Here is a 17,337-nt window from a genome sequence, read left to right as displayed (position 1 = left end):
GTAGATAAAAATTCTAAAAGCAGCATGTGCTGGTTTTTAACTCAAAGTCCTTTGAAGATAAATTTTATTACTAAGTGGCTGCATCTGATTCTATATGAGCTCAGTGTTCAATACTGGCATTTATGCTGCTGAATGTAGTAATTAAATACACAAATTTCTGAGAAGCCTAGAACATTGTCCTTGAATCATCCTAAGGGAAAAAAAATAAAAATGGGTATAGGAAAAGGTACATTGGCAAATTTTGACTTTATAAATCGACAATTTAAACAACATCCAAGCAGCTGGGCATTTATTAGAGTTTGTTGTACATCTAGAAAGGGTCATCAGTAAGTGTTTTTTTTTACTTGGAATAATTTGCTATTAGTGTTGGAAAACCCGTTCCTAAACCAAGAAGAAAAGCCCAGGTGGTCCACACTGGCTACCGAAGGATTTATTCAGTGACCAAAACAACAGCAAAAGTAAAACAGGTGCAGCTGAAACTGAAAGAGACAGTATTACATGATCACTGTGTACCAGACACAACTTCTACGGTCAGCTGACCATTGAGTCTGGTTTCTTCCCACATACAGTATCACACACAGGCCCACTCACTTGTCATGTCTCTTATCTCTGATCTCCTTCTTTCATCACTCCGTACGTTTCAGCATCTTGATTCTTCTTGGGGGTGAAAATCCTGTTCTTGGAGATCACACTGATAGTATTGGATAGAACAAATTTCACAACAGTTTGTTTCCAATTATTTGCTGGCATTAATGTCTAGTCTAGCACTCAAGCAGCATGTCTGTAATCAGCATGGTGTTGAAGACTTTTTGGCCTTAAGGAATTCCTGTCACCATTTGGTCCTGGTCCTTGGGTTGCCATACTTTGTACTCCAGTACAGTGCTCCTTCAGCAATGATCCTGTGCCTGCATATGAGTCCTGCCAACAGATCTCTGAAACCATAAAGGGAAACATGGCCTTTTTCTTGGCTGCTGTTTTTAAGTCAGATCCTCACATGGATTCAGGCCATGGCTCCACCTGACACTTGCTTTGACTGGCCCAAGTGGGAGTGTCAAACTTTCACTGGGAGGGAATCGAAGATACAGGCAGGAATGCAAACAGGCTTGACTGGTAACACTGCTGGATGGTGGAGCCATAGCAGACTCAGCAGCCTTCTTCTGGAAAACAACTCCTGTTTTCTTGCTGTCAGCTTCAAAACATGCACATCCTATTAATCTAACTGTTCTTCAGGAGAAAATCTGCCCACCTATGTCTTGTGATAGTACTGTGACGGGAACAGTAGGATTCACCCTTTGTGTCTGAAGCTCCAGAGCCTGGCACAGCTGTTAAGCTGAGGTGTCTGCAATTTCTCACTTCAGCCAGCTCTGTGGCATGCTCCGAGCATTCAAGTTGTGAAACATTTGTAGTTATGAGAATGTGAGCTCCTACCTCAGGTGTTAAATAAAGTTACTCTTTTTGGACTTGCTGTCCCAACACACAATTTGCAATCAATTTGCCACTCACTTTTCCTGCTGACATCACTGAGGTAATCCCTGCTCCCATGGAGAAGAAAATCATGGCAACTGCAACTAGCACAGCAGAAAGTAAGACTCTCAGATTCATGCCTTTGCTCTTCCCCCTTTTATTTCAACCTCCCAGGTGGCTAGCAGCAATTAAAAATATCCTAGCTACTTCAGAAGACTACTGCATTCTGCCAGAGATGGGCTTAAGGATAAACTAGGATGCATTACAAGGTCAATTGACTTCAAGATGAACTAGACTATTTACAGACCATGGCCTATGCTTTTGTATTATTACTTCTTAACAGAGTGTTTTGAAGATTTTGGGCCTCAGCTCTCTGGATAACACTGGCATTGGGATGGCGGAGGAATGGGAGTCTGTAGCCAACAAGGTGCCCAGTGGCAACCCAAACAATCAGCAGTGAACCACAGTGTTGGGGGCTACAGCCTTCTAAACTCCTGATAAAGCCACGCAGGTCTCAGAAATATTTTTCAAATACTGCTTGACACTGTAAAATAAATCTCAGTAATGAAGGTCGTAGGTAAGGATCTCCCAGCTGACTATCTAGAGTGCTCCTCTCTGGCACACCAGCTCTCTGCTGTGTAGAAAGGATCAACAGCAACAAAATAATGTGCTGAAACATGTCTTGTTTGCTATCGTTTTCATTCAGATTTTGGTTTTATATATCAACGTTGCAGTGGTGTAAAAAAAATTAAAAGTAATTGACTCAAAAGTCAAGTATTTGTGTTCTTGATTTGATTCACACTGAACTTAGTGTATGTTCATCAGGTAATGAGTCAGAACTGAAATTAAAAAAGAAATACATTTTGTTTGACAAGACACCATTCGATTTGTACAAGCACCCGAGTTTCTAAGTCAAAAAAGTGACTGTTAAGTATAAGGAACTGCACTGGACACCTCACCATAATAAAAACTAAATTCAACAACAAAAAATTATTAATCCATTAGTGATCCAAATTTGTTCGCCTTTGTAACAAACTACAGAAAAGAGGGCAAATCAACAATATAATTAGCAACTTTTAAAAGACTATTAAAGCAACTATTTTAAAAAACAGATTTTTACAAAACTGAAGTAATGATAAGTACTTTGAGACCTTTCAGGAAAGGATTAAAAAAAGACCCAAAAAAAACCAAAGAAAAAAATTATGAGCTGATAATGGACATTCCATTAGTTAACCTTTAAAATGCAATCAGGACAAAATGAAAATGTACTTAAATGCCGCAGTAATCTAGTGGGAAAGTGAAAATAAGTGTGACAGCCCAAACAGTGCATTCTATTTATAAAAATGGAGATGATAAAGTTGCTTTAAGATAGGAATTACAGAAAATCTAAATCATTCTTGAATGTGAATTGAATGTAGGCACAAGGCAAATTATACCAATGATATTACTAAACTGAAACATAAGAATTGTTAACATTCCTGTCAGAAAATGTATAACAGATAGCTTTACATTCTGGGAGAATAGGTAAATATTATCAGGCTTGACAAAGATTAAATTCTTTCCAGTAACAGTATGTAAAAAAAAAAATTTAACAGCAGCACTACAGCTAAGTAATTTGTATCAGTAAGCCAGGATAGCTTGCATAGAGGTTTTTGAAACATCTTTTTGGAACCGCTTTTTGATTTCTAAATATGGCTCTCAGTAAAACTTGTGAGCTCCAAAGAACAGAAAAAAAGCTAATACAGTGACTATGTTAAAAGAAGGCAAAGGGAATGACCCCGGTTAATTACATGCCTGTCATCTGGACTGTAATCCTAGGAAAATATCCAATTGTTCAGAGAGGACTAAATGAATAAATGTTTGAGTTTAATTATAACTCAGAAATGACATTTCCAGGAAACGCATCTTGTAGTGCTATTGTTATATCTCTTCTTTGAGCAAACATTAATTTGATAAAAATATCAGTGAGGCTATATCCTTCAGCTTTGGTTTGGCATTTGAGCTGGTAAAGTAGGACATTTTAATTAACAAAAAACATAGAAAGATAAAAAAAAGAATGTTGCACAGTAAGTGGACTGTGAATAATCAGCAGGCCTCAAAAACCAGAAGAGGAACAATCAGCAAACACTTGCACGAGCGATCCAGATCCTCTGGGGATCAGGACTTCCATCTGCTATTCTTTCTTATGCTGCACCAAATTGTCACTGAGTCACAATAGGAAGGGATGCAAGAACTGGGGGTGTGGAAAATAATGAAAGCTAAAGTCATTTCCAGAGTGACTCAGAGGGCTTGGTAAACAGGGTCCAGTTAGGAAAAAAAACATCAAAAAACCAACAACAAATTAAAACATCAAACAAACAACTCATTAAAACCAACCTCCTATTTATTGACTTATTTTATTTATATATTAAATACCTATTTTACATATCTTTGTATTTATGTATCTCATAAGTACAATATTGGTTAAATGCAATATTCTAACTGTGAACTAAAAAGTGTAAGCATCCTTGCCTACAGCATGAACACCTTTATTCTGCAATAAATTACAATGCCTGAAAACTTACATGGGATTTATCCTTGATAGGCATTTTTTTGAGTTTTTGGTGTGCCACATACCAAAGGGCTCACAGTCTGAAAAGGTGCCCATCAACAGCAGAACTGAGGGACTCCATCTCCAAAATCTGAAGTGAAAACTGTTGAGAGCTCACCTGAGTTCACCTCACAGGTACATCTATATATACACAGAATCATGGAATCATGGCATTTGGGTTGGAAAAGATCATCTCGTTCCAACCTCTGCCATGGCCAGGGACACAGAATCACAGAATCAACCACAGGCTGGAAAAGACCTCTGAGATCTTTGAGTGCAGCCTGTGACAGAACACCATCGTGTCACCCAGACCATGGCACTGGGTGCCACCTCCAGTCTTTCCTTAGACACCTCCAGGCATGGTGACTCCACCACCTCCCTGGGCAGTCCAGTCCAATGTCTAATCACCCTTTCTGTGAAGAAATGCTTTCTAATGTTCAGCCTGAACCTTCTCTGGCACAGCTTGAGGCTGTATCCTCTTGTCCTGCCAAGACAAGAGGCCAAACCCCACCGGGCTGCACCCTCCTGTCAGGGAGTTTGCAAAGAGTGGTAAGGCTCCCCTTGTGCCTCCTTTCCTCCAAACACCCCCAGCTGCCTCAGCTGCTCCTCATCAGCCTTGTGCTCCAGACCCTTCCCCAGCTCCATTGCCCTTCTCTAAACTCCTCGGTGTCTTGTGAGCGGCCAGGACCACTCACTGGACAGTCCAAGCAGGGCCTCACTGGTACCGAACCCCGGGCTATGGTCACCACCCTGCTCCTGGGCCCACACACCTCCCACCAGCCCAGGCTGCTCGTCGCCACATCCACCCCAGCAGTCGGGCACCGTTTTCTGGCTGAACACGAATGGTCAGCCACTGGAGCAGACTCCCCAGGGGCGTGCGGGAGTCACTGTCCCTGGAGGTCAAGAGCCGTCTGGATCCGGCGCCGGTGATGTGGTTTAGGGGTTACAGGGACAGTTCTAGGAGAACGGTTGTACTGGATTGTCTCGAAGGTCTCTTCCAACTTTAATGACTGTATGAAACTAAGCGGACTTGCGGCTGTGCAAACGAGGCGCTCGTGGAAGCAGCCCCCGTTCCCGAAGGCAGCGCAGTGCCCGCCCCGGGTCACGGCCGCGCTCCCTTACCCGTGGGTCCCTTTCCGGCGCCGCCCCGCCCGGCGCTGCCACATCCTCCGCTGACATCAGCCCGCGCCGCCATATTGAGCCGCTGCCGCCGCTGCCGCCGCCGCCAGCGCGGCCGCCCCGGGACCGGCCCGCTCCCCATGACTGCTCCCGGCCGGGGCGCGTAGGGCGGAGCGGCTCCAGCCCGGCCCGTCCTCTCCCCGAGCCGCCGCCGAGCTCTCTCCCCGCCACCATGACTTCCCTGACCCAGCGCAGTTCCGGGCTGGTGCAGCGCCGGACCGAGGCCTCCCGCAGCGCCGCCGCCGCCGATAAGGAGCGGGGCGCCGGCGGCGGCCCCGAGGATGAAGGGCGCCGGGACGAATCTGGCGACGACGAGAAGGGCGATTCCAAGGAAACGCGGCTGACTCTCATGGAGGAGGTGCTGCTGCTGGGCCTCAAGGACCGTGAGGTGCGGCCGGGGGCGCTGGGCAGGGGTGCCCGAGGGCACACCGGCTTTTGGGGGGTGCCGTGGGGAAGAGGAGCCTGGTGGTGGGATGGGGTCAAGGGCGCTGCAGAGTGAGTGTGGCTGTGGGCTTGGGGCAGAGGGGATGGGGGACGTGCTGTGCCTGGAACAGGCTTGGTGTTCTGGAGGAGATGGGGAAAAGGTGCACGGATTTTGGGGAGGGGGAACCCGGCAGAGTTTGTGGCGCTGCCGTTTGGTTGCGGGGTTCGCAGAGGGGCTGGCATTTGAATACACATGAGAGGGAATATAGAGGACCTGGATATGGGGACCAGGGCTTCAGGCCAGCGCTGGACTTGGGGGCCTGGGTGAACCTGGCACATATATCCTCCTTCAACTTATCCGTGCCTCTAATGTGGGAGATCCCTCTACTCGTGTGGGTTTTGTCAGTCAGAACTCTGGTACTTACGAGGTCCTCAAGTGCTCTAGGATGCTGAGCAGCCTTTTCTATTAAGACTTTACAGAGTAATGGATGTGAAAAATATAATAAAATTGGTGGGAGGGTTATATGACAGAAATGGGCCGTGAGTAATGAGAAGCGTGTAAAAATGAAGAAATGGCATTATTATATAATTCTGTATTTTTACTGATTCCATTACTTAAGAGTTTGCCATGGTACTGTGAGTAAGTCATTGAGGAAGGTGTACTTCCACCACTGTGTTGGACTTTTTTTCATTTGAAAAGGCAGTCAATATAGAAAGCACACGCACTGTGAAATGAGAGTTCTATCAGGGAAGCAGTTTAATTTGATGTGGTGTATAATTAAAGGGTGATACACCCTTATTTTAGATATGCAATACAGTATGGATTTGATTGAGTGAATGAAGAGTGGTTTTCTTGATTAATGTTTGCTTTTTTAGCTCATATCACAGCACCAAACAGCGTTTGGACAGTACTCTTGGGCACAAGAGTACTGTAACTCTTGGGGATGATGCTGTGCAGGGCCAGGAGTTGGACTCAATGATCCTTGTGGGTCCCTGGCAACCCAGTTTATTCTGTAACTCTATGATCTATTTATGTACCTGCTACACTAGCATTGTATTTCTCAGACTGTGTGTTTCAGAGCATATTCTTGAAGTCCCGTCATTTCAGGTGGACCTTGCCATGGCATCCTGATAACCGCAGTAGATACTGTTCTCTACTTCTATGTGTGAAATTGAAGGCTTGTTGAATTGAATGCATAAGAGCATTTTTCTTTCTACATGCCTGACTAGTTGGGGGAAAGTAAGTTAGGAGTGGCAGGAGCAATTGCTGGCAGGATTGGCTTAGGATACCTTACCTTGAGGAAGGTGTATAAACTGGGTGATCTTTCAGCCTGTTTTTTGACCAGGATTGTGTGCTAAATCTGCTGAATTGGTGGGCATTATGCTGTAAAGATATCAAGGTAGGGAGCATTGTGGCTGCCAGGACAAATATGTGACACAAGTCTTCATGGTGTATCAAAGTTACCACTGGGTCTAAGATCCTACCTTTGCAATGGTAGTTATAAATTATCTGACTTTGCTAAGCGCAGCAGTGACATACATTGAAGATGATCTGTTATTCCTTTGTAGAGAAAAAGGAACTTAATGGTTACAGTGGCATGGATATCTCTAAGTCCCTTGAGATTTTCCAGTGGAGACATCAGACACAAAGAATTGTAATTTCAGCTCTAGGGCAGGGGGCTTAAATGCAGGAGCTGTAGCATACCCTCTTTGTGAGCTTTGTTAGATGTGAAGCATTGGGATTTTGACCTTGGTTTTGGGTCTGCTTGTGCCCCTCTGTACAGGGTACACAATTTAAACCATTTGTCCTGTGTTTTCCTTCCAAAACTGGAAATGAAACTACAGGCTCATTTTCCAATATGAATATTTTTTGTTCTGTCTTATTCTAATGATAAGTAAGCAGAACCAGCTTACTTTACACATCTGGAAATGTTTTTTTACCAAGTCTTTACTTCCAGTAGAACTGATTTACTGTAGCCTTTGAGTGAGACTTTCTCAAGAGAGCAAGCAAAACAGATCGATATAGAGTCTGTAAAGTGTAACTGTGAAACTATATGAAGTCTAAGGGACAGGCAAAGGCAAGTTTGTGAGATACAAGCTTGATTGAAAGTCTGTAAATTTAAAGCTGAGAATATCCTTCCTGTTTATTCCAACAGGAGAAAACAATTTAATGTTTACTTTAAAATTAAAAAAAAAATACTTGAAGTTGACTGAATTGGCCAAAGAACACATAAATAAAAAATATAAAAACAAGAACTCTATTTTGGCCAAAAAACATATTTCCCTATAAATAGGTGCTTTCTCAGAACACTCACTGAGACCTGGGTTGATAACATAGCTTCCAGATTTTTAGGTAATTTTAAATACTAGTGCATGTGGCTTAACTTCATATTTTGTATAGCTATATTTTGTATACAAAATAGCTCACATGTATGGAGCTACCTTTATAATTTCTAAGTCTATATGGAAGGGTCTTTGCTACTAGGAGACAGTTTTTAGTGATAGGAAGATATTTAGTGATGCATTGATGAGTTTAGTGTTTCCATGAGATTGTTAGATACTCGTGTGAATCTTGTTTCTGGGGTGGTGTGATGGTTGTAAAAAACCACAGCAAGACTTTTGAGTTGTTGTATGATTGCTGCTGCAGTATGGATTCAGTGATGGGAATTTCTGGCAGCTGTAAAACAAACACACCGCCCCTCAATCCTATTCCTGACATCTAAACACAATTACCTGTGTTTGTACATGCTTCTTGGACATGGCTTTTTTGTTTGTTAATGTTGTGTCCCCCACCAGTTTGGTCTAATTAGGTTGTATGTAATGTATGTGTTCTGATTGCTCTTTTCCACCAACAGTTCTTTTTCAATCTGTATTTTCTGTGTACCCATAACTATTTTTGTATTGCATAGTTAAGATAGGTTATAAGGGATATGAGCTGAAATATGTGCATGCTTGCATTACCTGACAGATGTAGTGTCCTTGGAGGAGCAGGCAATAAACTGGAAGAAAATACATTACTAAAATTTTCAGGGAGCCATTACAATACCTGCATGTATTTGGAAATCCTTCAGAAACGTGTCTGGAAAAGAGAGTCAGGTTCATCCATTTCAAGCAGAGCAATAGCCAGTTGCTATAGGAATGAAAAGCATGCACTGAAATAAACCGGTGCTGTATTAAAAAACAAGTATTGTGATAGGATGGGTCAAAACCACAGCAAAAGGGAGTTGCAGTGTAGAACTACTGAAGCAGAAGAAGGAAGTGATAAATATTGGAAGTTATATTCTAACTTATTTAAAAATGATAGCTAAGAGATGAGTACAGGGTAGCTGTTTCATTACAGGTCCTCCTGCATCTTGTAATTCAGTCCCATAAAATGGAGAGGTTGTGAGGTGGTTCTTCTATGTAACTTGTTCCACTGAATTTCATCCTTGTAGGGTTTCTTCTGGTTGTGTGTTTGGGTTGTTTTTTATTTTTTCCTCCTTTTTGAAATTTTCTTTTGGTAGCTGTTGGGAATCTATTTAAATATAGCAGTACACTCAGCTGCTGTTATCCTCTATACAACTGCCACAACTAAACAAATTGAAGCAGCTAGAGAGACCTAGCACCCACCGGGATAAAATATTTTTTTGATCTGTAACTAATTCCTTACTTGGTGGAAGAATACTCATGTAAAATATGCTGAAAAATACCTGGCTACTGCCAGTCTAATGCAAAATTAAATATTTCTTAGATTTTTTACCCTTTCTTAGCTGAAGACTAAAATGTCATTTGTGGGAGTGAAGTAGTGTTAAATCACTTCATTAGGTACAGAAACTATCTTGGAGCTTTGTTGCTTATGTTTGGCCTTCAAAAATTTCATGTATTGCTGAAAATTTGGTTTTGCAGCATAGCTTTGTGTCCAGATAGGTCACATGAAGGTCTCCAGCTTATGACAGATTTCGTTGTATTGAAATAAGCTTTTAGGGAAGTAGTGTGCCTGCTTCAGATGGACTATTTTGTATTGACTAGATTAGTATGAAAATGTAGTTTCCTTATTATTCTTACAAATATGAGTGTCTCAATTGGTTTCTGAATTTTATATTTTAATTCTAAAGATACTTGTGTGAAAGGTGGCATAGGAATTTTGAAAACATTCAAAATGTGGGTGGTGTTTTTCCAGCTCTTAAGGTTTGACGTAGTGAAATGGATACTGTGAACAGAAGCCTTGAGGGGATTTGCCTTTGTAAGAAATTAACAGGTTTTGAAAAGTCTTCTTTGTATCCTTTTAGTCTTTTTTTGTCTCATGAAAACAGTTTCAGCAAGAGGCTGAATGTCAGTTTAGAAGCGCCCAAGTTTTGCTGGAAAATTTCTGAGACAAACAAGTGTAACTTGAAGAGGCGTCCACTGGGCATTCATTCACATTGCAGTTGAAGAGTGATGTATGAATGTGTTGAAACCTGGACAAAGGCATGCTTTTTCTCAAATGTTCAGGGCCTAATAACAACAAAGTGTGTAATGTCTGTGGTGAAAAATTCTTTCTTTCATAGTTGCCTACCTTTTTGGTCTTTTTTATTTTTCTATTTAATGTCTATAGATAAATGACAGACTAGGAGAAGATAGGATGTGCGGGAGGAGGAGTACCCCAATTCTCTTTGCTACAAGATGAGTGAAGTGCCTCTTTACTGTGCTGCTGAATAAATCCTGCTTTTGGGCTCTTTTGAGGATATGCTGATTTTGAATCATTTGCATGCAGTTGGTGTGGTTATCCCTGTTTTCATAGCATGGTTAATCTGTAATTGATATTATTTTTCTATGGATAACTTGGAGTGTGGAAAGTCCCTTTTTTATGGCAAACTGTCTGGCGTAGGGCAAAGACAAAAACATCGTCAGAGCATTTTTAGTACTGCTTTCTCAAACAGAGCTTTAACTTAAGCACTCTTAAAAACATACCATAACTATTCTTCCTCTCCCTTTAGCAAGCTGCTTTTATTAAACATTTTGAATAAAGTATATATATATAAGAAAGTTTTGCTCTTTACTGCTAGAAGATAAATACACATGAAACTGAAAATAATGTTTATATTAAAGAAGTAGTAGTTTTTTTCAGGTATTCTTTCATCCTAATGTAGATAACATTTAGTCCTATATAAATAGCATTTATTTCAATTAGTTGAGGCCCATGTAATGGACTTCTTTGCAAGGGTAAATTGACCAGACTAAGTATTGCACATAGTATATTTAAGAATTACTTTCTTACAGATTAAATAGTTACTACAGCACATACTCATCTCTGTGTTGCATTACTGGGAAGAGGGGAAGCTAGTCTTGAGTAAACGTGCTTGGTTTCCTCTGAACAACATTTTCAGTCAATTTTTAATGAGTTTTAGTAAAAGAAGAAAAGAATTAGCCAGAAGAGAGAAGAAAGAAGAAAAGAAATTAACTAGCCATGTGCCACTTTTTACTGTTTGGGGTTTTTTCTGGCTTGCAAACAGGTCTTAGATAAATTTCAGTAACTTACTTTCTCTCAGAATTACTGATAAAATGTTACTGCTGAATGATTTCATGTGTGCTTTTCAGACATAAGAATTATGAGATTGCAGATGAAATAGTTCTCAACTGCTCTCTTCCTCCAAGTACACTGGTATGTAAACCTGGATGAGTAGAAGCACATGTGAGTAGCAGCACAAAATCATTGTGTGGTTGGTCTGAGTGTGAACCAGCATTGTGCATGCCAAGTCTTTCCCACCTCCCCCAGTTAAACCTAAACTAAACTACCGCATTTCACCTTTTTTTTTTTTCTTTTTTCTTCCTGTGTTTGTGGTAGTCTGTTGAGATAATAAACCCTACAAGCGAGGTCTTTATAAAGGTATTATTTTCAAAGCTCTCTTTTTATTTGTTGATGTTACTGGATTTACTCATCACACTGGGAAATTAGTTGTCAGGCCTTTTACATATCTTTCTGTTCCTGATACTCTTTTAAGCACTTGTAAGCTGCTTTTTGCTATATACTTTCTAGTCATCTGCCTTTATGGTCTTACTAAATAGCATGATCTAGTTGTGTTATTTAGAGTCCTTAGCTGCCAGACTGTCTTTTGTACATGGTTTTTACTGGGATGTTTGTATTTAGCTTGTCATTCTTGCACAGCACATTGGACTTCCATTTTTTTGGTTCAATAGACACTTGCTTTTACTGTGGCACTTCCACACTGGGCAGTCTCTACCACGAGAGAAGCATTCTGTGTGTATTATGTTGTGATTTCAGTATTCTGTCTTCTGCAGTGCACAGTGACCAGGCAAGTATATGACACTCATTGTGTAGCTTGAGGTAAATGTCAGGTGGATATTCTGTCTGTACTGATCACCCAGGGAGGGCTAACTGCAACTACTCAGCTTGAGCTGGATGTTTAAATGGAACTCCTGCCTTAGCAGCTTCTGCAAACCATGCCTGAGACTCTCAATTTGCAATTAATAAATATGTGTTAAATACTAAAAAGGAGGAACTTGTTCCTTTTGATGTGAGAACAGTGCAGTGGGTGGACTTTTTATTTAATCTCATAACAAAGATGTTGACATGGCTTTATTATGAGTTACTCTGTTTCTTGAAGATTGCTTGCACCTGGACAAGTGAAAGAAGTGAGGAACTAGAAGCTTGTTCTGAAAAGAACTAAAAGGAAGATGGATGATATTTAGACTAAGAATAGAGGAATCTCTCTCCATTATGTACATGCTTTTTTAAAGACCCAAAACACAACTCTAGAATTCCATCCACATTAATGACCTGATGCATATTAATCAAAATGAAACATTGTGCGCCTCCCCAGTTTGAAATAATACAGTGTTTTACACAGTGTTTTTTATTGTGGCTGCTGTAATAGAAAAGGTAGAAGAGAGGGAAGGTGTAGACGTTTTATTTGGGTGCAGATACACTCTATATATAAACCTGGAGGACAGAATTATAATTTTAATAAATGTGGCCTGCTTCGTCAAAATTAGTGAAACCTCCACCTCTTATTTAGTCAGCCTATAAGAGGCCTGCTTTGTCTGTATCAGAAAGACATACTAAATTCAGGTTTTGTTTTTAAGAGAAGTGTACTGGACCTGTCTGCTGTAGAGTTAATTTTTGTCATAGCAGCCAATATGGTGCCATGTTTTTTATTTTTGACCAAAACAATGTTGATAACACAAAACAGTGGTGATAGCACACACCCTGTGCTTTCTGTTGCTTAGCAGTGTTGGCACAGCATCAAGGCCACCTCTGTTTCTCAGTCTTCTCACCCATTCAGTGGAAGAGGCTGGGAGTGGGCACAGCCAGGACAGCAGACCCCAGCTGACCAGAGGGGTACCTTAGGCTGTGTGGTGCCATTGTCAGCAATAAAAAGAGAGTGGAGAGAGTGGGGTGGGTGGTCATAGCCAAGGGACCATCTGAGCATCAGTCTGCTTGTGATAGGTGGTAAGCGTTTTGCATCACTTACTTTTGTTTTTTTCTTAAGACTTAAGGTCTTACTTTTTCTCTCCCCCCATGCCAAAATGACTGGGGGAACGGTTTTATGGGACTTAGCTGCCCCCCAGGCTCAGCCCAGCACTAGGGGACAGCATTTCTTTCATATAAGTGTTATGTTTTATGTTCAGTAACAATAGGAAGTAGAGTAGAAATCAGTTTGTTGAAATCAAAGGTTATTGAACAAACTAATTATGTCTTAATTTTGCACCAATATGAAGAATAGAGATTGGACACTGAAGGAAGGTGGCTTTGCAAGAGTCATGCAAATATTTGAAGTTGTTATCTGCTTGTGTATACAGTTAATCATGAAGAAAGTTAGGCTTCTAAGTTTGTCTTTTCATTTCTAAATGAGCGGTCAGACTCTTAAATGTTGATTTAATCAGAGGTCTCATAAGGGTTCAGCAGTGCATGTGTGCTAGTTGCCTCCTCTTTAGAAAATTTGTGGTTTTTATTATCTCCATTTTAATGAGAGATGTGCCTGTGTAATGTGTGTGTGTACGTGCTTGAAGACATGGGCAGTAACATCTGGCTTTAGTGCTGCAGTGCCTGACAGCTGCTGCTGTGTGTTACTTATTCCTAAATGCAGTGGCAGGGTAATCAAACACCTGACACGTTGTCAAGAGTATGTGCTTTGTAGAATATGTAAGCATGCTTCCCTAAAGTATTTCTGTGTTTGACTGTCAGATTTCCCCCACTAACTTATCTTCTGTTATAACTGGAGTACAATTTATGTTCCAGTAAATGGCTAATGATTTCATTTGCATTAAAAGAGGAAATCAAGAGGAACTGGAGTAAAACATTAAAGTCCTTGCCTTGTAGTATTCCAGTAATAAATTTTAAGATGTACCATTAGATGTTCCTGCAAGTTTCTGGGTTGAGAAGGTGGTGGCTTACTTGAAAGGTCAGATTTGCAGGAAAGAGCTATCTAGTATAGGTTGAAAAAGACCTAAGGTAATGTGAAGAGGAATCCAGTTTATTAAAATTGCATGATTAAAGTTTGAGTATTTTTCCTTTGACACATGGGAAAATCCAGAGTATTCCTATAGCAGTGTCTTACTTGACTATTTTTTTTCGTATTTACACATTTTGGGCATCTTGTTTTTATCTTTTTACTATTATTACTATGTTTCCTGATGGCACTAACTTGAGAGGAGCTGTTGACCCCTGGAAGTCATAGAGGCCCAGTAGAGACCTTGACAAATCAGAGGGTTTGATACCACCAGCTGTGGAAGTTTGACAGATTCTGCAGCTGGGATGGGGCAACCCTGGATGTGGGGAGGAGTGGGATTCTGGAAAGGCCTCAGGCACATGGCAGGATTGTTTGGGGTGTCCTGTGCAGGGCCAGGAGTTGGGCTTGGTGATCTTTGTGATTCCCTTCCACCTAAGATTATGGATACAGGATATGATAGGTTACGATGCTGTGATTTCTGAGGGATGACTGGTAAAAGACATTAATGTCTCCTAAAATTATTTTGTTTTCAGAATATCTTCACAATGTTTTTTCCAGCTATTTCTTTTACTGTATCTGAAATTCCTTTGTTACCATTTTAGAGATATCTGAAAAATGAAACTCCCACTTACAGTAATTAAATCTGTTGTTTGTCTATATCATACCTAGAAAGTAGCCTTCCCTAAATGCACCCATGTCAAGTGAAGCTGGGTCTGTATTTAACCAAATGTTTTGAAACAGGTTGGTCTGCAGAAGCAGTGAAAATCAATATATGACAAACAGTATGTGTGAAAATCATTTAGTAAGGAAAATGGAGGGTTAGTCTTTTAGAATTTGGTGATAATTAAGAATTTTATTGAAACATGTTGTCTGAACCAAAATTCAGTTTTGTATTTCAGGATTGCTTAGCGTCTTGGAATCTAGTCATGGGGAAAAAAATAAATGTGTTCTCAGCTTAACTATCATTCTTGTATTCCAGAATTTTTTTGTGTAGGATGTTTTTTGTCTGTATTGTTTGATAAGTCCATTGGTGGGGGAGAAGATTGAAACTGTTATTGAAGAGTTGTTCAAGCAAGACACCCTAACCCTGACATTTTATTTTGTTTTGGGCTAAGGCCACACAGTTCCTTGCCAAAAGAAGTTGATCTGGGACTTCCCAAAGAATGCAGCCAGAGAAGCTGGACTTGGTTTTCTGTTTAAATCTGTCTGCCATTGTGAAGTACTGTAGTATCGTGGAGTATGAGATTTTCTTAGAGGTAACAAGTTGATAGCTATTAAGAGCTAATATATATGAAATATATATGTTGAGTGTATATTAGAAAGTAAGAATTGCTGGGTCATTAAAAGCATATGCATAATTTGACTGCATCAACTTGGATTGTTTGAGACTTACTGCCTGCTGCAGCTTCTGTGCTGTGATTGCATTTAGGTTGATATAAATTACAGTAACTGCATTGGAAAGAAAAGAACAGATCTTTTTGGTTCCCTGAAGATGAAAATGGATCAGTTCATATAAGATACCTGTGGTGAGAGCAGTCTTCCATTACCTTGAGAATTCAAGTAATTTTGGACATTCCAGCCTGTGTTCAATGAATGTTGCTATAGTTTTTCCTTTTCCTTGTCTTCCGTAATTGTTTCCTGTTATCTGCATTTTTCCCACATTCCTATAAATATGTTTAGTTAGGCTGGCAGAAAGACATTTAATTGTTTCTTGCTGGACTTCGAGGTGCTTTATATGTTTATTCCATCTAAGGCTCCTGGAGCAGAGTCAGAGGTTCACAGAGGTCTGTATAAGGACCTAGCTGAGGTGGAACAAATGGTGGCTGGCTGCAGGAGAGGAGTTCTAGTGTTGATCAGCATTTCTGTTTGTCATTGAAAACTTGTGGACTTTTCTGAATTTTGTGTTCTTGCATACAAGACCAGTTTGCCTGCTATTACGCTGTGAAGCTTGTTGTAACAGTATGCTGGAAGGAAAGACTTCCTTTTTTTTTTTGTTTGCTTTTTTAAGAGGGTTCCTTATTTCTAAGGGATAATCTAAAATTTATGTAATTGAAATTTTTGTCTGAAAAAGTCAGGTGTCAGATTTGTTGGACAAATACTTTATAAAACACGCTTGGTATTAAGTTAAGCATCTATAGCATCAGTCTTGCTGACTATGACCCCATTCGAGAAATGCAAAACTGTATTAGTTGTTCCTTATAGAGCAATGACATTCCTAAATAAATAACTAACTTTTAATAGCTTTTCATATCTAAAGAATCCATAAACTTATTGCTGTTTTATTGCCCAGTAACTCAGTTACTGAGTTTGATTTGCCTGAGATTTCTCCTTGCATTTGTGTTATCGCAAAGAAGAGGTTTGCTTACCTGTAACAGTGTCGTACCATTTTTCTTCCTGCAATCAGCAGTTCCAGTCAGCAGTTTCACCTTCAGCTAGAAAGGATATGAACAGAATCAGGTACAGGTGTTAGAAGACAGTGCTCCATACTGTTCTTTGTTCTCTCCTGGTACTGGTATCTCCATTTAATCCAAGAGGACGTAGTGTTTCTGTTATAGAAGAACGCTGGTGATAGATGCTTTTGGAATGCTTAAAATTAGGCTTTTGGGTCACCAGAATTAATTGAAATTCTATGCTAAAACGTTATTTTATAATAAATCAAGTACTGTTGTTATCCTTTCTCTGTATGTTCTGCTTATATTTTGTACTTGGCCTATTTGGATTTGGGAGCGGCTCTGAGGTGGGTTGTAGAAGTTCTTCAGGACATATAAGTGCTTTTGAAAATTCAAAGTAACATTAGTAGTTGTTGAGACAGTACATAAGGGAAACAGTGTGTTAAGATGGTGGTTGTCTTTTTTGAGAATACGATAGCCCAGTGCCTTTCACTCCACTTGTATTCTTCATTAAAAATCAAAGTACTTCTAGGCAGTGTTTGTTTCATAAGCAATCGTAGCTGTGAAGCAGATTAAAGTTGTAAAGTTGCTTGTGACCAATTCTTACATTGGAGATAGGGTGTAGGGGGAAGGCAGCAGACATCTCTGACCTGAAAACTGTTGCAGACCAAAGTTCCTAAAACTCTTCACCTGCTACAGAGCACCTGGACAGTGTATGCTGTTAATCCTTTCCCTTTTGTTCTCCCCAGCTGTCTCTTTGTCATCACAAAACTACTACTTTAGGGAGGAACTTGTTGACTAAAAAAGTGACAATTCTGTCACAATTGTGATGAAGTCCATTATGAAATACAACTTGCCACAG

General features: G+C 40.3%; 1 protein-coding gene across 2 annotated transcripts in view; it reads left to right on the top strand.

The window, feature by feature from the left end:
* Nucleotides 1-5,241: 5,241 nt before the first annotated feature.
* The window catches only part of GOLPH3 (golgi phosphoprotein 3), an 83,350-nt gene continuing 71,254 nt past the window's right edge, over nucleotides 5,242-17,337 (top strand). For both annotated transcript variants that reach the window (XR_014616909.1, XM_084224954.1), the window contains exon 1: nucleotides 5,242-5,621. Coding sequence is in view for 1 of the 2 variants with exons in the window: in XM_084224954.1 (XP_084081080.1) it covers nucleotides 5,406-5,621 (216 nt within the window). In the remaining variant the exon portion in view is untranslated. The remainder of the gene's footprint in view (nucleotides 5,622-17,337) is intronic.

Source organism: Fringilla coelebs (assembly GCF_963513975.1).
Source record: "Fringilla coelebs genome assembly, chromosome: Z".
In the NCBI taxonomy this organism is placed as follows: domain Eukaryota; kingdom Metazoa; phylum Chordata; class Aves; order Passeriformes; family Fringillidae; genus Fringilla; species Fringilla coelebs.
This window is presented reverse-complemented; position numbering and strand designations above follow the sequence as displayed.